The sequence below is a fragment of the Oncorhynchus kisutch genome, linkage group LG5 (assembly GCF_002021735.2).
Source record: "Oncorhynchus kisutch isolate 150728-3 linkage group LG5, Okis_V2, whole genome shotgun sequence".
In the NCBI taxonomy this organism is placed as follows: domain Eukaryota; kingdom Metazoa; phylum Chordata; class Actinopteri; order Salmoniformes; family Salmonidae; genus Oncorhynchus; species Oncorhynchus kisutch.
Window position 1 is genome coordinate 18,487,611 of NC_034178.2, and position 27,584 is coordinate 18,515,194.

A 27,584-nucleotide genomic window follows, 5' to 3' on the forward strand; every position below is an offset into this window, starting at 1 on the left:
GTGTAGCTAGCTATCTAGCTGATCTGTGTATGGACCCAAACATTTGGTATACATATTAGTTCAGAACCTAGCTATGAACCTCAGCTATCATAGCCAGTTGTATCAACTTCAAAACAGACTGAATGACATTAATGAAGCCTATGGATTGAGTAGAATATAATATCATGTTGTACCAAGGATGCAAGTCGTATATACATGTAGTTATTACCATGCATGAGATCACCACATTGTAGCCTGTACATTTAATATATTCACTGATCATGTACTCTACCTTGGCAAATAAAGGTGCAGTTTAGGTAGGAGTGTCTTTGAGAATATTTTTCAGTCATCCAATACCAGGAGTGTCAAGTTCCAGTCTTTGAATGACGCTGTGTCTGCATGTATGTATTACAATTATACACTTCAACAGTGTTTACCAATCTTGGTCCTGGGACATCAATGGTTACACATTCTAATAGACTGGAAACAGGATTGAACTAGTTAATTCATATATACAGAAATATGTTAAAAAACAGTACACTACACTTCCTATGCATCATGTAAATACTCTAAAAACAGTTAATCTCAATATGTAATGCCCTTCATCTGCATTGATCTGATAAACACAGGATAGGTGGAGTATTTCATCACATTACACTTAATTTCAACCAGTAGAGAATGTGAAACACTTTATTGAAAAGCTCATTGTCCAAGTGTTATAAATACAAGTTCAATCTGTACTTCAATGCACATCTGTTGTGCATTATAAAAACAGAGGAGGAAAGAGGTGGTGAGAGAGGTGTAAAAGACAGAAGGGGAAAGAGGTAAACACATAGGAGCAGGGAAGGCAGCACATGATTAATGAATCACAGTGCTACCTAAATATTCTCTCAGTTCATCACAATTACATAATAGTGTCTCTAGTCGGCCAAAAGGTCATCTTAAAAGCAGGTGAGGTGGTGATGATGAGACTGGGGGTTGGCATCCTCTCACATCAAGACAGATGAAGAGAGAGCATGTTTAAGCCTTGTGTTTGATTTTTTATTCTAACATTGTTATTCATCAATCAGGAGGTGAAATGCAAAACTGACCTTGGATCATTAACTCTGGGACTACTGCATCTATCTGTATTTCAATGTAAAGCATCTCTTTAATACTACTTCTATGTAGCCAGTTCAGATGCAGGAGGGGTTCACCGACACAGCTGATATAACCTAGAGTATTTAGGGTCGAATGTGAGAGCGGGATAAGAGCCTGTTTTGTTTTTGTACAGACATCACACCCTTACCTAAACAGCACCCTCACCTGAGAAGTATAAATCAAAGGGATAGAAACTGTGAATTGAATAACTGCAGTTGACATAGCTAAGTAAATGGAAGAATACTCTTATTGCAATGTGAATGGCTCTTAAAAGAGACTTTGGTTAGTGTATAGTGTAGTCTATGGTGTGCATAGTGTAGTCTATGGTGTTGCCGGGGAACAGCACCCTCTGAAGAAGTAGGAGGTGAAGATCTCCTGCACACGGATTGCCTCTCTTGCTGCGTTGTTGGACCCCATCCTTGAAACATCCTGCAGAGCAGCAGACTCCTCCTCTGGCACACTGCGGCGAGCTGCAGATCCCCTCCCGGTCCTTGTGTCCATCCTCATGAAGTTACGCAGGACACAGGTAGCCTTCACACACCTGAATTCCTCCAGGAGGCAGTCCCAGATGACCCTGGTCACCCGACCTTGCAGTGCCCTACACGTTAACTATAGGCAATCGTTTTGAAGGAAGTTACAAGATATCTGTAGGAATATGGAAGACAATGTAATTATTAGACTGTTAAATCACCAGGTCATTGTGGATTACTAAAGTATAATATCCCTGATAACAAATCATGATAACATTGGATTGATAGATACATGGGCACACATATGTGCATGTGTAGCTTGTGACAATAACATGATCATATCAAGGATGGCATCACAAATGAATACATAAATACCACTTGAAGCTTGATGATGAGTTGATCATTTGAATCAGCTGTGCAGTGCGAAGGCAAAAACAACAATGTGCCCCTCTGAGTTGCCAGGACTGAGAACCACTGCTCTTCATTGGGACCTCTTCATATGTAGACTGGCTTTCATAGCGCTCTTTATCTGAGGACAGAAAACCTCACAAGAAACAGATTTCATTCTAGTCAAATTACACCACACTGAATATTATGTTACTATTATCTCCATGACTCACTTCTAGGGACAGGAACTACACAAAAGTACCTGCCTGATCCAGAATAGCCTCCTCTCTCACTGACAGTTGGGGCTGCTATCCTTTCACCCTCCATGGCTGTTAGCTAGCTACCTACAAATGCATTTGGAGTTAGTTTTTTACAGTGATAAATACATAAAGATAACGAGCTAATATGAAGTTAGGTAGCTGGTGATATTTAATTCACTTAGCTATCTATCTATACAGTATTTGAAGTTAGTTAGTTAGCCAACTAGATAGCTAATTTAGCCTGCACTGTAGCTAGTTAGCTAATAATACATTGTGTTTTTTTACATTTCCAAAACCTATTTACTTACTTGAATAGGTTCTCCAAGCCATGTGGACAACTGGAAACAGGGCAGCAACGTTTGTCAGAGCTTTTTAGAGGATATTACTATTGAACTATGATCCCATTTAATAACCAGACCTTCATACAAACTTGCACTGCTGAATTCTTGACACGAGTCACAATGGGCGGCCTAAGCGGCACCTAGTCCATCTGCTGACTGGACGCAGTTGAGTAAAATGTATATTTTATTTTCAGACTACATTTTAAAGTGTAGGAAGCATGAGTTTTTACTCACCAGTGTAACAACACAGTGTGTTTAAAGACTTAGTAACTTAGTTGTATTGAAGATCTGGTTACCTATAAGGACAAACAGTTATTTAATAAAGCAAAAACATATTTCTTAACTTATTTCTGGATATCTTCTCATAACCCACAATGCACTATTTCTACCGAGTTTGTATGCTAGCTTGGTATCTAGCTCAAGCTTGCTAACGTTAGCCACACCTCATGCAGCATGTGATTGTGTTCTCTAGTGGGAACTCGTTCGCATGGTAGAGCTTCTGGACATCAGAACAGTGATTAGTCACCTCAAACTTGACAAAAAAAAATCTTTAACGAGTCTGACGTGAAGTATATACTGCTTTCAGGAGACCAGGCCTAAATCCCTGTCATTCACCTGAAGAAAAGGTGGAGACGAGCTTCCAGACGACATAAATGCCTTTTTTGCTTTGAGGCAAGCAACTCTGAAGCATGATTGAGGTGTTCCGGACGTGTGTGATCACACTCTCCATAGCAAGACCTTTTAAACAGGTCAACATTCACAACGCCGCCAGGACAGACTGATTACCAGGGCATGTACCCAGAGCATGCACAGACCAACTGGCAAGTGTCTTCACTGACATTTTAAACCTCTCCCTGACAGCCTACAGGGAGGAGGTCAGAGACCTGGCACTTCCTCAACGTGAGCAAGACAGAGGAGATGATCGTGGACTACAGGAAAAGCAGGGCCGAACAGGTCCCCATTAACATCAACGAGGCTGTAGTGGAGCGAGTCGAGAGTTAAGTTCCTTGGTGTCCACCTCAAAACATAAATGGAAAAACCAAAGACTGTAACACCTTCCCCCCTAAGAGAATGCTTACCACCAACAAACAACAACTTAAAACTCACTAGCTTCTAGAACTCTCGCCCCCTTGGAACGAGCCCCAAAACTATTCTCCAATACCGAAAAACGTGCAGTCAAAATAAATTGTGATCCATGGCAACGCACTGGCTAAATGCAAAACTTGTTGAATGCACACCCTTGAGACAATCAGAAACCATGTTGTCCTCACCACGGACATTTCAATAGGAAACTCCTGGAATTTCCGAAGTAACTTTCCACCTCACTGCAGAGCTTCTCTCTCTTTTCAGGGTTCACTCGATAGGCATGTTGTTGGATCGGGGCCCAGTCCCCAATGTCATGTTCTGGTACATTTGGGTTGGCACATCTGAAAATGAACCCGGATATTCTAAAAGCAGGGCAACAGTGTCAATATAATTGTACCCAAAAATTGTCAGTTGGTTGCATAAATAATTTAGATTACTAGCACTTGAATCTTGTAAATAAATACTGGAGTGATTATAACAATTAATCAAATAGATTATAGACAAATGTATTATACTGCGTCCATGTGTATAAAGCTTCAAGTACGTTGAAAGTAAGTCCTTTTTTTTTCAACTAAAACCGAACTCGGGAATAGTCTTATTTTCAACGTCTTTTCAATGACATTTTGCTAGGTGGGATATCCCAATGTCAAAACACAGTTTTAACGTGTCCAAATCAATAACCAATATGTAGAAACAGTTTGGGATCAATTGAAAACCTAAACATAACATGTGCTATTTACACAAACATCTGCCACAATAATCATATTACTTGTATTTTTTAAACAAGCACCTTATAAACTGCACAAGCAGCAATAAATCACTGATATCGATTAGGGAGAAAATCAGGTTGTACGTGCTGTTGAAACTAACACAACTAAAAAAACACATGGAAATTGGAGATATCTTTTACCTTACAGGTTAGAGGACAACCTGCAGAAGACAGTCATTACATTTTGGAGGGATGTATTTAAATGTAGGGTTCAATGAACAAAGGAAAGCAACACTTATTTGTCATCACTCATCGAATTATGCTAAAATCATTTGCATATGAGAGGGGGAAGATGAGGTTGCACGTCCTGTTAAAACTAACAGCTCAAAAACCACACGGAATCTGGGAATAATGTGTACATCACTGGTTGGAGGACAATTTGTAGAAAACATCTCTTTACATTTTGAAGTGTTGTATTTTGTTTCAATTGGGTCGTGTCGTACTTCGAGAGACTTGGACATTTCTTCAAACAATCATCTTTATTTAACATTGATTAGTTATTGCAATAATGAAACCATCAGCCCAACAGTCTTAACTGACTGTTAGTCTGAGAGCCTACCCTTTACAGACAACGCACAGTTTATATAGCTAATACCCAGAATGCTTGGTTCCACCCCTCCCATCTAGATTGGGAGGGGTGGCCACTTTGGGCTCATCCTGTCTTCATCTGCACCTGGTGTTATATTAACCCCCGACCATGGCCAAATATCCCAGTTGTTATCTTAACCCCCGACCCTGGCCTAATATCCCAGATGCCAGGATGTCTCAGGATCATTGAGTCCTTTGTTCTACTCCTCTCTATCCCAGCTCAACATACACCATATATTGTCTATGGAATGCAGGCTCAATCAGACCGGAGACATATGTCTCACCTGTACCACTAATCTTAGAATGGAATGTGGCTGTTTGGTTTTTAATGTCCTCGACATCAATCGTCAGCTTCAAGCCATCTCTAATGAAGCCCATGTCCTCGACACCCAGACTAGCTGCAGGAAGCTAGAGTGAACACCATAAAACTCAGAATTAGCAGGACAGAAATATCGTACTGTTTGTTAAGTAAATAATTGTTAAATATCCACCAAATGAGGTAAATACATCATTTTTTCTGTCACAGACGCATGTGATTAAGTGTAATGTCTCCGTTAAAACTAACAGCTCAAAAACCACACGGAATCTAGGAATAATGTGTACATCACTGGTTAGAGGACAATTTGTAGAAATCAGCTAGCTACATTTTGAAGTGTTGCATTTTCATTCAAGTGGGTCACCAACGTGGTAAGTGTAACAACTTTTTTTGTTAGTCACTTTTTGTTAAATCATATAAATAGTGTATTCTTTCATTTCAGAGCCTGGATTTTCCCCCTGAGGCTAATATCCATATGCTGAAATCAATAGAACAAGGGGCAAACGTTTAGGGTTCTACATTATGACATCATTAAAATACTCCTTCTACAATGTTAAAACATTCTACATTGTGACATTATTTCATAGATATCATGAAACAACTCCTTCATGTATGTATTTTCTGATGTTTGATCAGATAACTTTTATCAGAGTATCTCTTCCCACATTGAACACAGCTATAAGGTTTCTCTCCTGTGTGTCTCCGCTGGTGTATAGTCAGATAGCTAGATGTAGTAAAACTCTTCCCACATTGATCACAGCTATAAGGTTTCTCTCCTGTGTGTGTTCTTTGGTGTACTGTCAGACTGCCAGACGTAATAAACCTCATCCCACATTGATCACAGCTAAAAGGTTTCTCTCCTGTGTGTAGTTTACGGTGGGATATCAGGGAGCTTGACCTAGTAAAACTCTTCCCACATTGATCACAGCTATATGATTTCTCTCCTGTGTGTGTTTTCTGGTGCATCTTCAAAGTATGTGACATTGAAAAGCTTTTTCCACAATCTGAACAGTGGTGAGGTTTCTCTCCTGTGTGTACTCGCTGGTGTATAGTCAGAGAGCTAGATGTAATAAAACTTTTCCCACATTGATTACAACTAAACGGTTTCTCTCCTGTGTGTTTCCTCTGGTGTACTGTCAGATTGCTAGAATTAATAAACCTCATCCCACATTGATCACAGATAAATGGTTTCTCTCCTGTGTGTAACTTATGGTGGGATTTCAGGGAGCTTGACTGAGTAAAACTTTTCCCACATTGATCACAGCTATACGATTTTTCTCCTGTGTGTGTTTTCTGGTGCATCTTCAAAGTATGTGAAGTTGAAAAGCTTTTTCCACAATCTGAACAGTGGTGAAATTTCTCTCCTGTGTGTACTCGCTGGTGTGTTGTCAGATGGCTAGATGTAATAAAACTCTTCCCACATTGATCACAGCTATAAGATTTCTCTCCTGTGTGTGTTCTCTGGTGTACAGTCAGATCTCTAGATGTAATGAAACTTTTCCCACATTGATTACAACTAAACGGTTTCTCTCCTGTGTGTTTTCTCTGGTGTACTGTCAGATTGCTAGACTTAATAAATCTCTTCGCACATTGATCACAGCTAAAAGGTTTCTCTCCTGTGTGTAGTTTACGGTGGGATTTCAGGGCACCTGACTGAGTAAACCTCTGCCCACATTGATCACAGCCAAAAGGTTTCTCTCCTGTGTGTGTTCTCTGGTGTGATATCAGGTTAGTTGAATGAGTAAAACTCTTCTCACATTGAGTACAGCTATAAGGTTTCTCTCCTGTGTGTACTCGCTGGTGAATTTTAAGGTATGATGAATATTTGAAACGTTTCCCACAGTCAGAGCAGCAATGAGGTTTCTTCCCTGTGGGTCTGTGCTGGTGTTTCTCGAGGAGTTCTGATGTGGAGAGACTCTTCTCTGCCTCGTCAGCATCATCAGGTTGTTGAGGCTCCCCAGATGATCCACGGTAGTCCCGTCTCTCTCCTGTGTGAATGGCAAAGTCAAACAGATGGTTAAAGGCCCACAACAGCAGAAATCCACTGTTTATTTGAGGTAAAAGGTGATGCCCAGAGCGTACCCATGAAGTTGTACAACAATTGATGTCTGTTAAATTAAATGAAAATTGCCTTGTTTTCACATTAGTAGTAACATCTAAGATTGTAGACAATAAATAAATTATTAAAGTTGTTGAAACTCTAAGCAGTGTGCCAGACAACTTTTGGTCTCCAATATAGGCCCCTTTCTGTGTTTAATAAAATTGCGGCACGAGGGCGATGCACATGCAATTTGCTTGTAGAAACTCCTCCATGCTAATGAGGAAACCACTAGTTATGGATGTAGTATATCTGGTAATGAGGAAACCACTAGTTATGGATGTAGTATATCTGGTAATGAGGAAACCGCTAGTTATGGATGTAGTATATCTGGTAATGAGGAAACCACTAGTTATGGATGTAGTATATCTGGTAATGAGGAAACCGCTAGTTATGGATGTAGTATATCTGGTAATGAGGAAACCACTAGTTATGGATGTAGTATATCTGGTAATGAGGAAACTCCTCCCTGCTATCAAGGAAACCAGACACTTCAGAACAAACTTCCTTTAGATGTTTTGGGGGAAACGATGTTACTATGGTTACTGTTGTTCCATGTCCGACTACTTCCGGCGCCGACAGAGATGGCCGCCTCGCTTCGCATTCCTAGGAAACTATGCAGTTTTTTGTTTTTTTACATGTTATTTCTTACATTAGTACCCCAGGTCATCTTAGGTTTCATTACATACAGTCGAGAATAACTACTGAATATAAGATCAGCGTCAACTCACCATCAGTACGACCAAGAATATGAGTTTCACGAAGCGGACCCTGTGTTCTGCCTTTCAACCAGGACAACGGAATGGATCCCAGCCGGGGACCCCAAAAAACGACTCCGTAAAAGAGGGAAACGAGGCGGTCTTCTGGTCAGACTCCGGAGACGGGCACATCGTGCACCACTCCCTAGCATTCTTCTCGCCAATGTCCAGTCTCTTGACAACAAGGTTGATGAAATCCGAGCAAGGGTAGCATTCCAGAGGGACATCAGAGACTGTAACGTTCTTTGCTTCACGGAAACATGGCTCACTGGAGAGACGCTATCGGAGGCGGTGCAGCCAGCGGGTTTCTCCACGCATCGTGCCGACAGAAACAAACATCTTTCTGGTAAGAAGAGGGGCGGGGGCGTATGCCTTATGGCTAACGAGACGTGGTGTGATCACAGAAACATACAGGAAGTCAAACCCTTCTGTTCACCTGATTTAGAATTCCTCACAATCAAATGTCGACCGCATTATCTACCAAGAGAATTCTCTTCGATTATAATCACAGCCGTATATATTCCCCCCCAAGCAGACACATCGATGGCTCTGAACTAACTTTATTTGGCTCTTTGCAAACTGGAATCCATACATCCTGAGGCTGCATTCATTGTAGCTGGGGATTTTAACAAGGCTAATCTGAAAACAAGACTCCCTAAATTGTATCAGCATATCGATTGCGCAACCAGGGCTGAAAAAACCTTGGATCATTGTTACTCTAACTTCCGCGACGCATATAAGGCCCTGCCCCGCCCTCCTTTCGGAAAAGCTGACCACGACTCCATTTTGCTGATCCCTGCCTACAGACAGAAACTAAAACAAGAAGCTCCCGCGCTGAGGTCTGTTCAACGCTGGTCCGACCAATCTGATTCCACACTCCAAGACTGCTTCCATCACGTGGACTGGGATATGTTTCGTATTGCGTCAGACAACAACATTGACGAATACGCTGATTCGGTGAGCGAGTTCATTAGAACGTGCGTTGAAGATGTCGTTCCCATAGCAACGATTAAAACATTCCCTAACCAGAAACCGTGGATTGATGGCAGCATTCGCATGAAACTGAAAGCGCGAACCACTGCTTTTAATCAGGGCAAGGTGACTGGTAACATGACCGAATACAAACAGTGCAGCTATTCCCTCCGCAAGGCTATCAAACAAGCTAAGCGTCAGTATAGAGACAAAGTAGAATCTCAATTCAACGGCTCAGACACAAGAGGTATGTGGCAGGGTCTACAGTCAATCACGGACTACAAGAAGAAAACCAGCCCAGTCACGGACCAGGATGTCTTGCTCCCAGGCAGACTAAATAACTTTTTTGCCCGCTTTGAGGACAATACAGTGCCACTGACACGGCCTGCAACGAAAACATGCAGACTCTCCTTCACTGCAGCCGAGGTGAGTAAAACATTTAAACGTGTTAACCCTCGCAAGGCTGCAGGCCCAGACGGCATCCCCAGCCGCGCCCTCAGAGCATGCGCAGACCAGCTGGCCGGTGTGTTCACAGACATATTCAATCAATCCCCATACCAGTCTGCTGTTCCCACATGCTTCAAGAGGGCCACCATTGTTCCTGTTCCCAAGAAAGCTAAGGTAACTGAGCTAAACGACTACCGCCCCGTAGCACTCACTTCCGTCATCATGAAGTGCTTTGAGAGACTAGTCAAGGACCATATCACCTCCACCCTACCTGACACCCTAGACCCACTCCAATTTGCTTACCGCCCAAATAGGTCCACAGACGATGCAATCTCAACCACACTGCACACTGCCCTAACCCATCTGGACAAGAGGAATACCTATGTGAGAATGCTGTTCATCGACTACAGCTCGGCATTCAACACCATAGTACCCTCCAAGCTCGTCATCAAGCTCGAGACCCTGCCCTGTGCAACTGGGTACTGGACTTCCTGACGGGCCGCCCCCAGGTGGTGAGGGTAGGCAACAACATCTCCACCCCGCTGATCCTCAACACTGGGGCCCCACAAGGGTGCGTTCTGAGCCCTCTCCTGTACTCCCTGTTCACCCACGACTGCGTGGCCACGCACGCCTCCAACTCAATCATCAAGTTTGCGGACGACACAACAGTGGTAGGCTTGATTACCAACAACGACGAGACGGCCTACAGGGAGGAGGTGAGGGCCCTTGGAGTGTGGTGTCAGGAAAATAACCTCACACTCAACGTCAACAAAACTAAGGAGATAATTGTGGACTTCAGGAAACAGCAGAGGGAACACCCCCCTATCCACATCGATGGAACAGTAGTGGAGAGGGTAGTAATTTTTAAATTCCTCGGCATACACATCACAGACAAACTGAATTGGTCCACTCACAGCATCGTGAAGAAGGAGCAGCAGCGCCTCTTCAACCTCAGGAGGCTGAAGAAATTTGGCTTGTCACCAAAAGCACTCAAACTTCTACAGATGCACAATCGAGAGCATCCTGGCGGGCTGTATCACCGCCTGGTACGGCAACTGCTCCGCCCACAACCGTAAGGCTCTCCAGAGGGTAGTGAGGTCTGCACAACGCATCACCGGGGGCAAACTACCTGCCCTCCAGGACACCTACACCACCCGATGTTACAGGAAGGCCATAAAGATCATCAAGGACATCAACCACCCGAGCCACTGCCTGTTCACCCCGCTATCATCCAGAAGGCGAGGTCAGTACAGGTGCATCAAAGCTGGGACCGAGAGACTGAAAAACAGCTTCTATCTCAAGGCCATCAGACTGTTAAACAGCCACCACTAACATTGAGTGGCTGCTGCCAACACACTGACTCAACTCCAGCTACTTTAATAATGGGAATTGATGGGAAATGTAAAATATATCACTAGCCACTTTAAACAATGCTACCTAATATAATGTTTACATACCCTACATTATTCATCTCATATGTATACGTATATACTGTACTCTATATCATCCTTATGTAATACATGTATCACTAGCCACTTTAACTATGCCACTTTGTTTACATACTCATCTCATATGTATATACTGTACTCGATACCATCTACTGTATCTTGCCTATGCTGCTCTGTACCATCACTCATTCATATATCTTTATGTACATATTCTTTATCCCCTTACACTGTGTATAAGACAGTAGTTTTTTTTGGAATTGTTAGTTAGATTACTTGTTGGATTATTACTGCATTGTCGGAACTAGAAGCACAAGCATTTCGCTACACTCGCATTAACATCTGCTAACCATGTGTATGTGACAAATAAAATTTGATTTGATGTTGTGAATGTTATCCAATGTGTTACTATGGTTACTGTTGTTCCATGTTGTGAATGTTATCCAATGTGTTACTATGGTTACTGTTGTTCCATGTTGTGAATGTTATCCAATGTGTTACTATGGTTACTGCTGTTCCATGTTGTGAATGTTATCCAATGTGTTACTATGGGTTATAGCAGTATGGCCTAATAATTTGACATAAATTAACTTTTGAATATTTTTGGTTGATACTTCAAGGAGTCTTACAATTCAAAATCAGAAAGCTAAATTATCCTTGGTATAACCTTAAAACAGTACTATACTGGGGAAGCCCTTCATGTTGGAGGGTGTTTCTACAGTACTATACAGGGGAAGCCCTTCATGTTGGAGGGTGTTTCTACAGTACTATACTGGGGAAGCCCTTCATATTGGAGGGTGTTTCTACAGTACTATACAGGGGAAGCCCTTCATGATGGAGGGTGTTTCTACAGTACTATTCCTGGGGAAGCCCTTCATGTTATTTAAACCTTAAAACAATTCCGTATAGCTTAGACCGTATAGCTTAGAAGGACCTCCCCCTCAGACAAGGCTTAGACTAATGGGTTAAAACTATTTGAAACTTACATTACTCAGACTAGTTATCCTGGGATCTTACATTACACTGAGACTAGTTATCCTGGGATCGTACATCTTACATTACTCAGACGAGTTGTCCTTGGGAATAGTTTTATTAAATTTGCAAAAAATCTAAATCTGTTTTTGCTTTGGCATTATTGGGTATTGGATTGGCATTATGGGGTATTGTGTGTAGATTGATTAAAAAAACATTTATAATATAATCCATTTTAGAATAATGGGATGCACCGACATGACATTATTGGCCAATATTTTCCTTGCCCCAAAAAACGAAACCGATAACCGATATTTAAAATTGTTGCTGCCTTTTAAGCATTCTAGTACAGTTAAATAGTTAACACACTCGATTATGAGTGATTGTGATTTTTCAACGGCGATACCGATTATTGGAGGACCATAAAAGCAGATACCAATTAAATCGGCCAATTTTTTGTTTATTTATTTGTAATAATGACAATTACAACAATACTGAATGAACACTTATTTTAACTTAATATAATACATCAATAAATCAATTTAGCCTCAAGTAAATAATGAAACATGTTCAATTTGGTTTAAATAATGCAAAACAAAAGTGTTGGAGAAGTAAGTAAAAGTGCAATATGTTCCATGTAAAATATGTGCTATGTAAGAAAGCTAACGTTACAGTTCCTTGCTCAGAACATGAGAACATATGAAAGCTGATGGTTCCTTTTAACATGAGTCTTCAATATTCCCAGGTAAGAAGTTTTAGGTTGTAGTTATTATAGGAATTATAGGACTATTTCCCTCTATACATTTGTATTTCATTAACATTTGACTATTGGATGTTCTTATAGGCACTTTAGTATTGCCAGTGTAACAGTATAGCTTCCGTCCCTCTCCTCGCTCCTCCTTGGGCTCGAACCACCAAACAAGGACAATTAGCGCGTGCTAACTAGCTAGCCATTTCACTTCGGTTACACGAGCCTCATCTCGGGAGTTGATAGGCTTGAAGTCATAAACAGTGCAATGCTTGATGCACAACGAAGAGCTGCTGGCAAAACGCACGACAGTGCTGTTTGAATGAATGTTTACGCGCCTGCTTCTGCCTACCACCGCTCAGTCAGATACTTGTATGCTCAGTCAGATTATATGCAAGGCAGGACACGCTAGATAATATCTAGTAATATCATCAACCATGTGAAGTTAACTAGTGATTATGATTAATTGTTTTTTATAAGATAACTTTAATGCTAGGTAGCAACTTATCTTGGCTTACTGCATTCGCGTAACAGGCAGCCTCCTTGTGGAGTGCAACGAGAGAGAGGCAGGTCGTTATTGCATTGGACTAGTTCAGGTTGCAAGATTGGATCCACCGAGCTGACAAGGTGAAAATCTGTCGTTCTGACCCTGAACAAGGCAGTTAACCCACTGTTCCTAGGCCATCATTGAAAATAAGAATGTGTTCTTAACTGACTTACCTAGTTAAATAAAGATTAAATAAAGGTGTAATATATATAATAATAATAATAAAAATTGGCAAATCGGCGCCCAAAAATACAGATTTCCCGATTGTTATGAAAACTTGAAATCGGCCTCAATGAATCGGCCATTCCAATTAAATCGGTCGACCTCCACAACACACACAAGGAAGCAGCGGTATAAGCCACTGCATCTCAGTGCAAGAGGTGTCACTACAGTCCCTGGTTCGAATCAGGCAGTATCACATCCAGCTGTGATTGGGAGTCCCACAGTAGTTGTCTGTTATTTGTGTAAAGAGGGCAAAAGGGAGAGGGATCCCACATGTGGACAGGAAGACACAAATTATCATTATTATGGAAAATATCATTTTAAAATACAGGAATTTTAAAACTTTGGCTTTCTAGGTCATGCCAGTAGGTTACAGTAGGTTGTATCTCTCTAGGTCATGCCAGTAGGCTACAGTCGGTTGTATCTCTCTAGGTCATGCCAGTAGGCTACAGTCGGTTGTATCTCTCTAGGTCATGCCAGTAGGCTGCAGAAGGTTGTATCTCTCTAGGTCATGCCAGTAGGTTGTATCTCAATAGGCCATGCCAGTAGGCTACAGTTGGTTGTATCACTCTAGGCCATGCCAATAGGCTACAGTAGGTTGTATCTCTCTAGGTAATGCCAGTAGGTTTCAGTAGGTTATAACTCTCTAGGATATGCCAGTAGGCTACAGTAGGTTATACCTCTCTAAGCCATGCCAGTAGATTATAGTAGGTTGTATCTCTCTAGGTCATGCCAGTAGGTGACAGTAGGTTGTAACTCTCTAGGTCATGCCAGTAGGCTACAGTAGATTGTAGCTCTAGGTCATGCCAGTAGGTTACAAGTAGGTTGTATCTCTCTAGGTCATGCCAGTAGAATACAGAAGGTTGCATCTCTCTAGGTCATGCCAGTAGGCTTCATTAGGTTGTATCCAAGTGATTGTATCTCTCTAGGTCATGCCAGTAGGCTGTATCTCTCTAGGTCATGCCAGTAGGCTACAGTCGGATGTATCTCTCAAGGTAATGCCAGTAGGCTACAGTAGGTTGTATCTCTCTAGGTCATGCCAGTAGGCTACAGTCGGTTGTATCTCTCTAGGTCATGCCAGTAGGCTGCAGAAGGCTGTATCTCTCTAGGTCATGCCAGTAGGCTACAGTAGGTTGTATCACTCTAGGTCATTAGGTTATAGTAGGTAATAACTCTCTACGTCATGCTAGTAGGTTGTATCCAAGTGGTTTAATCTCTCTAGGCCATGCCAGTAGGTTAGAGTAGGTGTTATCCAAGTGGAAACAATTATCAACCCAATGTGGAAAGTCTCGAATTTGGTTAACAAAAAAATGAATGGCTTATTTGCTACGTGAGGTTTACTTGATCCAACAGAAGTTTCGTAATGCTTAAGTTGTTATGTGGACACGTGACATACCGGCAACTTTAATAAAAACACTAAAGGAGTTGTCTCCAGATCGCTATGCATATTCATGCTAGTAGCTAAGCATCTCTCTCCATTGAATACAGGCGGTTGACGTCAACAACACTCATAGAATATACACAATAGATTACAATAATAAGATGGATCCACCAATCCAAAGAAAGGATATTTTGGAGATAGAGAACCCGCAGTACCGCTTTGTGGACAACGACTCCCTTTGTTCGGGCGGAGAGACATCTTGTCAGTATATCCATAATCGTTGGTGTAGCCAACCCAACTCTCACATGGCACTAGTGGGGGGCACGGTGTGTAGTAAAACATCACTACATGAAAATCACTACACGCCAGGCCCCAGTCTGCGGTCAGCAGATAGACCCTTCTCAAATATATATGTTGTTATTTTTTGGAAACCGAACGGAGAAAACAAGGTGTAGCCTGTTCGCTACTTCGTCTGATTCTAGACATATCAGTCATCATCCTATTGCCCCTCCGTTGAAGAGCTAATGACGAGCCAACTCAGAATATCCTAAGTTAAAAACACATTTAAGGCGGTACTTACTGGTGTTAATCAGATCTCCTCTCTCCATCTCTTCATCTTTCAATGTGACAGTAATCTCCCCTTCCTTCTTCACTCCAAAAACTGCATCCTCCTCTTCTTTTACTGTAACATCCACCTCCTCTTTCACTCTGAACGAGTCTTCCTCTTCTTTCACTGAAACGTCTTTCTCTTCTTCTTTCACTGTAACAGCCTCACCCTCTACTTCTTTTTTAACAGTAACATCCTCCTCTTCCTTCTCCTCTTTCACGACAATGTTCAGCCCCAGAGCTTCTTTCTCCGTCCAGCAGACCTCCTCCTCTTTAACAGGAGGGGAGAAGTTTAGGGAGCTCATGTTCGGAGATGTTAGCTAGCTAGCTATCATTAGCAACTAGGCTAGTGCTAACTTAACCAGCCAGCTACTATAGCTGACTAATACAAATAACATAATATTAAATTAAATAGGTTAACAAGTAGATACGACAGAAGTGTGTCTAAAACACAGTAGCTAATATAGACCGAAAGCGTATAAATAGCTTGAATCTTTCGGCTATGTTGGCTAGCAAGCTACCGAGGTGGTTAACGAGCTGTTTCTGAAGAACCATCCACTAGATTATACGTCACGCTGGCAGCGTCGCCTGAAAGACACACGTCGCCGTCTGCTGACTGGAGGGGAAACGCAGTTGAGGATCATATTTTATTTTCAAACAAAGATTATTTTACATGTATTGAATTAAATAATACTATTATAGTGAGACATACACAGACAGGAATGTGTTGATTGATTAGTGCGAATGATTTTTTTTTTTACTACAGCACATTTAAGGCAGTTTCATTCAGTCAAACTAAATCTAAATAAGTAGCAAGCTAATGTCGGTCTATACTGCTCCTACATGGTGTAACAATACATCATGTAGATGTATATAATGAACAGACTAGGTCTATACTGCTCCTACATGGTGTAACAATACATCATGTAGATCTATATAATGAACAGACTAGGTCTATACTGCTCTTACATGGTGTAACAATGCATCATGTTGATGTATATAATGAACAGACTAGGTCTAAACTGCTCCTACATGGTGTAACAATACATCATGTGGGACTTTAAGGCAATGCTGTTGTTACACTGGTGAGTAAAAACTCATGTTTCCCGACACTTTAACTTGTCTGAAAATAAAATATAAGTTTTACTCAACTGCGTTACCCACTCCAGTCAGCAGAGGGCGGTGTGAGACTTTTAGGCAATGCTGTTAGAGTGACGTATAATCTAGTGAACGGAAACATATGATCCTCAACTGAGCTTCCCCTCCAGTCAGCAGACGGCGATGTGCGTCTTTCAGGCGATGCTGCCAGCGTGAACGGTTCTTCAGAAACAGCTCGTCAACCACCTCGGTAGCTTGCTAGCCATCATAGCCGAAAGATTCAAGATATTTATACGCTTTCTGTCTATATTAGATACTGTGTGTCCATGGAGAACAAGAGCACCTCCTCCCAGCTGCCCACTGCACTGAGGCTAGGTAACATGGTCACCACCGATAAATCCATGATAATCAAAAATGTTAATAAGCTATCCTCCTGGCTACCCCAACCCCAGCCAACAGCTCCGCATCCCCCCCACAACTATTTGCCCAAGCCTCTCCCACTTCTCCTTCACCCAAATCCAGATAGCTGATGTTCTGAAAGATTTGCAAAACCTGGACCCGTACAAATCAGCTGGGCTAGACAATCTGGACCCTCTCTTTCTAAAATTATCCGCTGCCATTGTTGCAACCCCTATTACTAGTCTGTTCAACCTCTCTTTCGTATCGTCTGAGATTCCTAAAGATTGGAACGCTTCAAAGGGGGTGAAACTATAGACCCAAACTGTTACAGACCTGTATCCATCCTGCCACGCCTTTCTAAAGTCTTCGAAAGCCAAGTTAATAAACAGATCACTGACCATTTAGAATCCCACCGTACCTTCTCCCCTGTGCAATCGGGTTTCCGAGCTGGTCACTGGTGCACCTCAGCCATGCTCAAGGTACTAAACGATATCATAACCGCCATCGATAAAAGAAAGTACTGTGCAGCCGTCTTCATCGACCTGGCCAAGGCTTTCAACTCTGTCAATCACCGTATTCTTATCGGTAGACTCAACAGCTGATAAGAACAACCGATCAATCAACAACCGATCGCTGCCCCCGCCTGACTAGCATCACTACTCTGGACAGTTCTGACTTAGAATACGTGGACAACTTCAATACCTAGGTGTCTGGTTAGACTATAAACTCTCCTTCCAGACTAATATTTAGCATCTCCAATCCAAAATTAAATCTAGAACCTGCTTCCTAATTCGCAACAAAGCCTCTTTCACTCACGCTGCCAAATATACCCTCGTAAAACTGACTATCCTACCGATCCTTAACTTCGGCGATGTCATTTACAAAATAGCCTCCAACACTCTACTCATCAAACTGGATGCAGTCTATCACAGTGCCATCCATTTTGTCACAAAAGCCCCATATACCACCCACCACTGCGACCTGTATGCTCTTGTCAGCTGGCCCTCGCTACATATTCTTCGCCAAACACACTGGCTCCAGGTCATCTAAGTCTTTGCTAGGTAAAGCTCCGCCTTAACTCAGCTCACTGGTCACCATAGCAACACCCTTAGCACACTCTCGAGGAGATATATCTCACTGGTCATCCCCAAAGCCAACACCTTCTTTGGCTGCCTTTCCTTCCAGTTCTCTGCTGCCAATGACTGCAACGAATTGCAAAAATCGCTGAAGTTTGAGACTCATCTCCCTCACTAGCTTTAAGCATCAGCTATCAGAGCAGCTTACCAATCGCTGCAGCTGTACACAGCCCATCTGTAAATAGCCCATCAAACTACCTACATCATCCCCATGTTTTTATTTACTTTTTATGCTCTTTTGCGCACCAGTATTTCTACTTGCACATCCTCATCTGCACATCTATCACTCCAGTGTTAATTTGCTAAATTGTAATTACTTCGCTACTATGGCCTATTTATTGCCTTACCTCCTTACTCCATTTGCACACACTGTATATAGATTTTTCTTTTGTGTTATTGACTGTTCGTTTGTTTATTCCATGTGTAACTCTGTTGTTTTTGTCGCACTGCTTTGCTTTAACTTGGCCAGGTCGCAGTTGTAAATGAGAACTTCTTCTCGACTGGCCTACCTGGTTAAATAAAGGTGAAATAAAAAAATAAAATAAAAAATACGGTAACTTTATGACAACACCCAAATGGATACTGTCATTAATATGGATCTTCAATAATTACACATAATTATTAATACTGTAGCTGTTTAGTTAGTCACATGTTCAACTATCATCAGCTGATCCAGGAAATTATTTTCAGAATGACAGTCGCATGACAAGATCCCGACATGCAACAACAACCAAAATGCTTCTTCATTCATTACAGTGGTAAAGACAGTTATGCCGTGCTCCACGTTGGATCCAACATCCCTACTTTGGTTATAATGTGTAGAGAACTGTTCCTTGATGGATAGGCTATTGTACAACACAGTGAGCTATTTTCCTATTTTTGTGTACAAACCCTCATCATTAGGCTGATGGAGAAACTAGCCAAATAACAGTTTACTGGTTGAAGTGTTTTTTAATAAGTACAAAGCAGTTGATTTGCGATGATGACACAAACATTATATTAAGCAGGACATTCAAATGAGCCTTACAATTATAATCCAAAGTAGTGTGAAATGCACTCAGAAGCAACCTGGAAATGGAGTTTACTCCCCTGAGTTTTCCCCCATTCACATTCAGAATACATTGTGAAAAACTCAAATCTTTAATCACCATTTTTGCTCCAGGCAGATATACTACATCCATAACTTTCGGTTTCCTCATTAGTGGGGAGGAGTTTCTACAACCAAATTGCATGTGCATCGCCCTCATGCCGCAATTTTAGCAAACACAGAAAGGGGCCTAAATTGGAGACCAAAAGTCGTCTGGCACACTGCTTAGAGTTTCAACAAAATGGATAATTTATTTATAGTCTACAATCTTTGATGTTACTACTAATGTGAAAACAAGACAATATGACTATTCTTGCTCATTTTAAGACAAATGTCAAATAATCATTACATTCGGCAGGTAGCCTAGTGGTTAGAGCTTTGTTCAGGTAACCGGAACCTTCCGGTTACTTGAACAAAGCTCTAACCACTAGGCTACCTTGACATTGTTGCCCTGCTTTTAGAATATCAGGGTTAATTCTCAGATGTGTCAACCCAAATGTACTAGTGCATTACATTGGGGACTGGGCCCCATCCAACAACATGCCTCAACATCTCGTGAACCCTGAAAAGAGAGAGAAGCTCTGCAGTGAGGTGGAAAGTTACTACGGATATTGCAGGAGTTTCCTCTTGAAATCAGACATGTCTGTGGTAAGGATAACCTAGTTGCTGATTGTCTCAAGGGTGGGCGGTTAAAACGTTTTGTGCTTTGCGTTTAGCCAGTGCTTTGCCATGGATCACAATTTATTTTGACTGCATGTTTTTCTGTATTGGAGATTAGTTTTGTTTGGTCTCATTCCAAGGGGACGAGAGTTCTAGAAGCTAGTGAGTTTTAGGAAGACGAGAGTTCTAGAAGCTAGTGGGGAAAATACTTAAAAATATTGTTTTTAATTGTTGTTTGCCTGTAGACACACCATGTTTATATTGGTGAAGGTGAAGCATTGTATTAGATTATAATGTGAAATGGAAGTTGTTTTCGGTTGGTGGTAAGCATTCTCTTACGGTGTTACAGCCTTTGGTTTTTCCATTTATGTTTTGAGGTTGTACTTTAGCACGTAGAGCTCGTTAGCACTTCTAGCTCATTAGCACGTAGGACGCACTGATTGGTGTCACCTCGTTAGTCAGTATGTGTTACACCTGTGCTGGCTTGTCCATCTCGTTAGTGGGAAGGTGTTTCACCTGAGCTGGTCCAGGTTCTAATTAAGAGTGCCTGGCCCAGTGCTCCAGTTGTCTTGATAGATGTGGAGAGTCTACACCTTTAGTTGCTCCACCTTTTTGGTTTAAGATGTTTTCATTTTAGGTTGAAGCTTCTTTCTGAAGAGAGCTTTTTTTGAAGAAAAATGAATACAAACAAACAAACAAACCTGGTCGGTTCCGGGGATTGGTATAGCAAATACCGTAAGATTTTCATGGACTGAAAAGGAGATGGAACCTTGGGGCAGGGAAACTTTTGGAAGGACTATATTGATGGGATGCCTCAGGATAGAAGTGAAGGAAGTACTCTGCCTTCAAGGGAACCCGAATGAGAAGGCTTTCGATGTGACGTTTCACAAAGAGGAGAAACATGATGATGTATTGAAGATGGCAAAGGAAGCGGAGAAAACGGGACCCCTGTGCCATTATGCGGTGACCAGCCTGGCGAAGAACAACTTCAGGGTGGTCACCGTAACCATGTACAATCCGCATGTGAAAGATGAAGAGGTGAGGGCCTTTCTGGGGAGGTACATGGACAATGTCTCCTCAGCGAGGTACCTCAGGGACTCCCTGGGTTTCTGTAACGGGAGGAGAGGGTTCCAGGCGTTACTCAGGGAGTCCCCGAAGAGTGTGGATGGCTACCTCCATCCTCCGGCGATGTTCTCCCTGGGGGCTGACAGGGGAACACTCTACTATGCACGTCAGCCCCCGTTCTGCAGGCGTTGTATGGCCTACGGCCATATCCTGGCCTCGTGCAGCGCCAAGAAATGTCGTTTTTGTGGGTCGGAAGAGCACGAGGCCAAGGAGTGTGACGAGCCCAAGGCTTGCCACGGGTGTGGCTCGAAAGTACACCTGTGGCGTGATTGCCCGGCTCGTCACAGGTCATACGCGTCTGCAGCTGGGGGGGGGAGCGGGGGATGGGGGGAGGAAAGAGAGGACGCATGCGGATTGTACGGATGGCACAGGGGAAAGAAAGGAGAAGGACGAAGAAGGGAAGAAGGAAGAGGCGAAAAGAAAGAGGAGAGAAGATGGAAAGAAGGAAAAAGAAGGAGAGATTAAAAAGAAGGTGGAAGAACGTGGAGGAGCTGAGAAGAGGGAGAAGGGGACAGTGGTACGAGAAGGAGTGGAAGAAGGAACTGGGACAGTGACTGAGAAGGAGGGAGGAGTGGAGTTGGGAGGGGAGGGGGTGGAGATGGGGGGAAGGAGTGGGGGGACAGCCTGCCAGGTTTCCTCGAGGTCGAAATTAGGGATTTGGTGGAGGAGTTAGCGGGGATGGGACGTTGTGTCTCCCCGCTACCTCCTTCACCAAATAAGAAAGGGATGAAGAGGGGGAGCTTGGCAGGAAGTGAGAGGGAGGGGGAGGGGGGGGCTAAGAGAGTGGCAGGGGGGGGAGGGGAGGGTAATTTGTCCTCCCGGTTTGCCTCAGCCCCTTTCATTTTAGTGGATGACTCCAGTGAGGGGTCGGTGGGCTGTTTGCTAGAGGGATCCCAACTCCTGTTTGAGGAGATGGGGTCCCCTACATGCAGCCCCGAGGCAAACAGGGAGGGGAGGATGGTGGGTGGGGAGGGAGGACCCAACACACTGCCTGGGTCATGGGTTGGGATGGAGGACGGGGGGGCGTCAGGAGAGGAGAGGACGTCCCCGCCGGTGAAGATGGACCAGGGGAGCATCGGGTGAGTCTCCTGTTTTTTTATTTTTTATTTTTTTTAGTTGTTGTTAATAATTAAATGAATAGTTATGTTTCTTTTTTTAGTCTAAATGTTAGGGGGTTAAGGAATAATGTTAAAAGGAGGGTGGTTTTTTGTTATTTAGAGGGTGTGGGGTTTGATTTCTGTTTTTTACAGGAGGTTCACCTGAGGGATGGTGGGGATGTGTGTAGATTTAAGAGGGAGTGGGATAAGGGGGAATCTTTTTGGGGCATAGGAGGGGTGCACTAAACAGGAGTAGGGATTTTGTGTGGGCATAGAGAGGTTAAAATAGAGAACACTTTTGTAATAATGCAGGGTAGAGTTTTGGGGATAGATGTTAAGTTTAGAGAAGCTAGATATAGGTTAATTGGGGTGTATGGGCCACAGGTGGCGGCAGACAGGAGGGAGATGGTGGACTGTCTGGCGCCCCTGTGTGTTACAAACAGGCACTTGGTGATAGGAGGAGACTTTAATATAGATTTAGGGGTAGGCGGTGATAGCAGTGCAGGTGCCATCTCTGGGCTAATGGCTTGCCATGGTCTGGTTGATGGTGGCCTGCACACTTCTCCGGCAATGGTCGGTCCTACATGGCGCAACTCCAGGGGGGTTGCGCGGAGGCTCGACTACATTTTTGTATCCAGGTCTTTGGGTCAGTTGTCTGGGCGGCTGTTGCCTGTTTTCTTCACGGATCACGACGGGGTGTTCCTGCAGGTAGGGTCGCCAGTCTGCCTCTTCGGTAGGGGGTACTGGAAGTTAGATCGGGATATACTGGAGGAGCAGGCTTTCGTTGACGCATTTTTTTGTTTCTTTCGGAGGCTTGACAGCCTCCGGTCCATGTGCGAGGGGGTGTTAGAGTGGTGGGATTTAGTTAAGGTGAGGATTAGGGCTTTTATAATAGGATATTGTAGAAGGAAAAAAAGGGAGGAAAGGAGGGAGGTGGATCGTATCCAAAGGTTAATTGAACTCGAGTACGAGGCAGGCAACCTCGGCGGGTCGATTGACTGGGAGAGATTCGCAGCCCTAAAGGCGCAGCTCAGGGAGCTGCAGGAGCAGAAGGCTCGAGCTTTCCTGGAGCGTGCGCATAGTGGCTTTCTAGAACATAATGAGACTTGTTCCGCTATGTTCTTTAAGTCGGTTAGGGCCAGGCAGAGTAGGAAGGTAATGCATGTTAGGGAATGCATGAGTTAGGGAAGAAAATGGTAGTATAGTAAGTAAACCAGAGGAAATGGTCAGGGTGACAACTGATCATTTCCAAGGTTTATTTAAGGAAAGGGAAATAGATGTAGAGCAGGGAAACGTGTTTTTAGAACACTTGTCCCGGCGGTTGCCAGAGGACATTAGAGACGTGATGGAGGCCCAGATCTCACTAGAAAAGGTTGAGAGCGCTCTTAGGAGGATGGGAAAAGGGAAGGTGCCTGGGATGGATGGGCTGCCGGCAGAGTTTTACCTCAAGTTTTGGGGTATACTTGGACCAGTGGTTCTCGAAGTCTTGAAGGCCATCCTTGAGACTGGGGTCCCGGGGGGATCAATGGCTGTTGGTGTGCTGTCACTTCTTTATAAGAAGGGGGAAGCAACTGACCTTGGCAACTGGCGGCCATTGACCATGCTGTGCGTAGATTACAAGATTCTTGCAAAGGTTTTAGCAGACCGGTTGCGCACAGCCCTTCCCTACGTCGTCCACGAGGATCAGACGTGCGGGGTAGAGGGCCGCTCTATAAGATGGAACCTACAGTTGATCAGGGATTCCATCGCTTGGGTTGAAGATAGAGGGCTGCCTTTAATGGTAGCAGCGCTAGATCAGGCGAAAGCTTTTGATCGCGTGAATAGATCTTTTCTATTCAGGGTGTTAGGTAGATTAGGATTTGGGGAGAAGTTTATAGGATGGATCCGTACTTTATATGTCGGAGTGGGGTGTCGAGTTAGTGTAAATAGTCACTTAGGTGACGTTTTTGACCTCTCGTCTGGGGTCAGGCAGGGATGCCCACTCTCAGCTCTCCTCTTCGTTCTGTACATGGAGCCTCTGGGGGCTGCCATTAGGGCAGACACAGGGGTGGAAGGCTTGTTGATCCCTGGAAGTGGTGGGCTGCGTGTTAAGATGACGCAGTACGCCGACGAGAGAGGCTAGAGAGAGGCGTAGGGAGAGCCAAGGGAACGCATAGGGACAGGTTTCTGCTCTGGCTTCTCATGAGTCTCTTTAAAAAGGGACTGTGGGAAGCCAGGCAGAATTTAGTCAAGACAGGGAGAGATTGGGGGGTGGAAGGGATAGTGAGAAGGGTGGAAGGTGATTTGAGGGGGAAGATGAAGAGGGAGGAGAGGAAGTGGGGGAAGCATGCGGCACGGGAGAGGTGGAAAGGGGGTTTAGGGCTGGGAGTGTTAGTGAGTTTGGTAAGGGGATAGATTAGGGAAGGGGAGATAGGGAAAGGGTTAGGTATTGGTTAGGTATGACGGGGAGGGACGATGCTCCCCTGAGGTTTGTTTTTGTTTGATGTTTTTGTAAATAGAATTAATTAAGAATGAATGAGAATTATGATTTTGTAATCGTATGAATGGTATTGATTGTAATAAATTATTTTAACCACCTTTTTGGTTGCGTCCTGTCTTTAAGTTTGTTGTGGGTTTTTCTTTTGTTTGCCTCTTCATGGACAGATTTAGTGGGTGTCTTTTCGGGTCCCAGTTGTTGTTGTCAAGTTTCAGTGGACACTCCCATAGTCTTTCAGAGCCCCTCCTAAAAAAACAACAAGCTTGTATTTTGGGTTAGATATTGCATTCAATTAATATTTTAATCCATGGCATTTCCTTGGGGTGCCCATTGGTCTTTCAGTTGTTAGTCTTCTGTTGTGTACTAAATATTTGTTTCTTTTCATTACTTTACTTGTTTTTTCCTGTGAAGCCATTGTGTTGCATCCATGTCTGAAATGTGCTGTATAAATAAAGCTGGATTTGATTTCAACAAATGAACCCAATGACTGACCAATCAACAGACTCTTGGTCCCTCTTAGTATGAAAATCAGTATCAATCCCACGTTTCAAGCCTGCTGCAGGTGTGGTGGAGTGGTAAATACCACCTCCGGCTCTACCAGGGGATTGAGGTGGTCTCCCACAGCTCTGCTTTTGACTGCCCCTGCAACACAGAAACACATTTAGTAATATATAAAACACACACTAATGGATATGGAGCATCTATGGCCTCAGTTACACCTGGCACCTAAATGTGACGTCTGTCATCCGATCACTCCAAGCTGCATTCGGTTCAGATCTACCAGGATGGGCTTTTGACATTGTCTGGATGCAGTCAGGCCACCGAATATGCATCAGCAATATAAAGAGATGGGGAAAAGTACATTTTACACAAATTACCTTCATAATATCAAATAACAAATGTGTGTGACTGAGAGAATTAACTTTCATACAGCCAAAAGGGGTGAGAAATTACACCAATATCAGTGGACAATTTGCACTATTTTAAATAAACATAGATGATAGAACATATTCCCTTTTGCTTATGTGTTGAACCGCTAAGGGGACATAAATATTTACCATCTAAACCATGTGTGACTTCTCACCTCTCTGGCTGTAGAAGTGTTCTTCCTAACCAGTCCCTCAACAGCTCTCTGACTGAGCTCCACCCTCAGTGGGTCTTCAGAGGAGAGGAAGGCTGAGGAGGGATGGAAGGATGAATGTATCAGTCAGTCAATAAAGTGTAAAGCTGCTTTCTATGCTCTGACAAAAATACCTATTTTAGTAGTTTGTTAAAGTAAATAAGGCTTTATGACTGCTGAATACCAACTATCAATCACTTAGATCATGTATTTTCAGGTAGAGATACATCCTTGGGACGTCCCTAGCCCATTGAAGTTGACATTTAAAATGGTTAAGGTTAGGGTTTAGGGTAGGGATGTCCCAAGGATCCCAGATAGCATTGACCATCGTGCATTCTTCTGTCTCTTTTACAAAGCAGGTGTAAAATAAATAGACAAGACAAGTAGGCACGCAATGCATTATGGTCATTGTAGTTCAATTATACCAATGGCTGATGGAACATATTCCCTTTTTTCTTCCTTTATTTAAATTGACAAGTCAGTTAAGAACAAATTCTTATTTACAATGACGACCTGGGAACAGTGCCTTCCTAGACAATGTGCTGGACTGTAATTATTTATGTGGCCCATGGGCCACAGTTGACGGTTGATTAGATATCAGACAAGGTTCGCTACGCTGCTAGCTGGTAGGACTGCTTTGCTGGATTATACTATAGCTGAGATCCCAATACCCATGTAGACATAGCTCACTGACAGATCAATGAGGTCAGATCCCAATACCCATGTAGACATAGCTTACTGACAGATCAATGAGGTCAGATCCCAATACCCATGTAAACATAGCTTACTGACAGATCAATGAGATCAGATCCCAATACCCATGTAGACATAGCTTCTTGATAGATCAATGAGGTCAGATCCCAATAACCATGTAAACATAGCTTACTGACAGATCAATGAGGTAAGATCCCATGTGAACATAGCTTACTGACAGATCAATGAGGTCAGATCCCAATACCCATGTATTGCAAACAGGTCGATTGTAGCGGTAGTCGTTTTGATGGTGACGTACTTTACAGTTATTTCGACCGCGGTGGCTATTGGAGTCGTTGTTTCCTGGAAGAAACCGTTGTTGTGCATCATCTTTCAACGCTCCAATACCTGATAATGACCAAACCTGTATAGGCTATTTGGGAATTCAACTTTAATTAACCTGAAAGCGTTGCTTCATAGTAGAGACATCTGTTGGGTTGGTAGAATGTGGAAAGACCCACCTCATTAGTTAATATTCCCTGTAGTAGAAACATCTGTTGGGTTGGTAGAATGTGGAAGTAGGTGAGAATGTATCTGCATTAACCACACTAGTCTTCAGTCACCTTGGTAGCTTCCTAGCAGAATCATTCAAGCTGTTTCGGTCCGCTTCGGTGTATATTTGCCTCTGTATTTGAAACATAATTATGTCTTTTAACTAGTTTCCCTGTTTAATGTCATATTTCCGTTTAGTCAGGTAACGGTATCTGACTTTATTAATTAGCCTATCACTAGGCTAGTCGCTAACTTGCTAGGTTAGCTGGTTAACATCACTGACCATGAGTTCACTAAGCTACTCTCCTCCTGCTAAAGAAGAGGTCTGCTGGACGGAGAAAGAAGGTCTGTGGTTGAACGTTGTCGTGAAAGAGGAGAAGGAAGAAGAGGATGTCACAGTAAAACAAGAAGTAGAGGGTGAGGTTGTTACAGTGAAAGAAGAATAGAAAGACGTTACAGTGAAAGAAGAGGAAGATGTGTTCAGAGTGAAAGAGGAAGAGGATGTTACAGTAAAAGAAGAGGAGGAAGAGAAAGGGGATGATGCAGTTTTTGGAGTGAAGGAGGGAGAGATAACTGTCACATTGAAGGAGGAGAAGGAAGAACAAGAAC

General features: G+C 43.1%; 1 protein-coding gene and 1 long non-coding RNA gene across 3 annotated transcripts; both read right to left on the minus strand.

The window, feature by feature from the left end:
* Window positions 1-633: 633 nt before the first annotated feature.
* On the minus strand, window positions 634-16,150 carry LOC109890459 (zinc finger protein OZF-like). 2 transcript variants are annotated; one of them, XR_004209959.1, is made up of 3 exons: window positions 15,507-16,138; window positions 1,965-7,324; window positions 634-1,764 (listed from the first exon to the last, which is right to left on the minus strand). XR_004209959.1 is itself a non-coding variant. In XM_031824619.1 (2 exons), exons 1-2 carry the CDS (start codon window positions 15,835-15,837, stop codon window positions 5,943-5,945), a joined length of 1,713 nt encoding a protein of 570 aa, XP_031680479.1. In that variant the 5' UTR covers window positions 15,838-16,150; the 3' UTR covers window positions 4,893-5,942. The 2 variants fall into 2 exon arrangements, 1 of the variants encoding a protein (XP_031680479.1); XM_031824619.1 differs by lacking the exon at window positions 634-1,764 and having other exon boundaries at window positions 4,893-7,324; window positions 15,507-16,150.
* An 8,577-nt stretch (window positions 16,151-24,727) lies between these two features.
* LOC109890751 (uncharacterized) lies at window positions 24,728-25,710 on the minus strand. Its single transcript, XR_002255452.2, has 2 exons — window positions 25,337-25,710; window positions 24,728-25,252 (listed from the first exon to the last, which is right to left on the minus strand). It is a non-coding gene; the product is annotated as an uncharacterized LOC109890751 (long non-coding RNA).
* Between the last annotated feature and the right edge of the window lie 1,874 nt (window positions 25,711-27,584).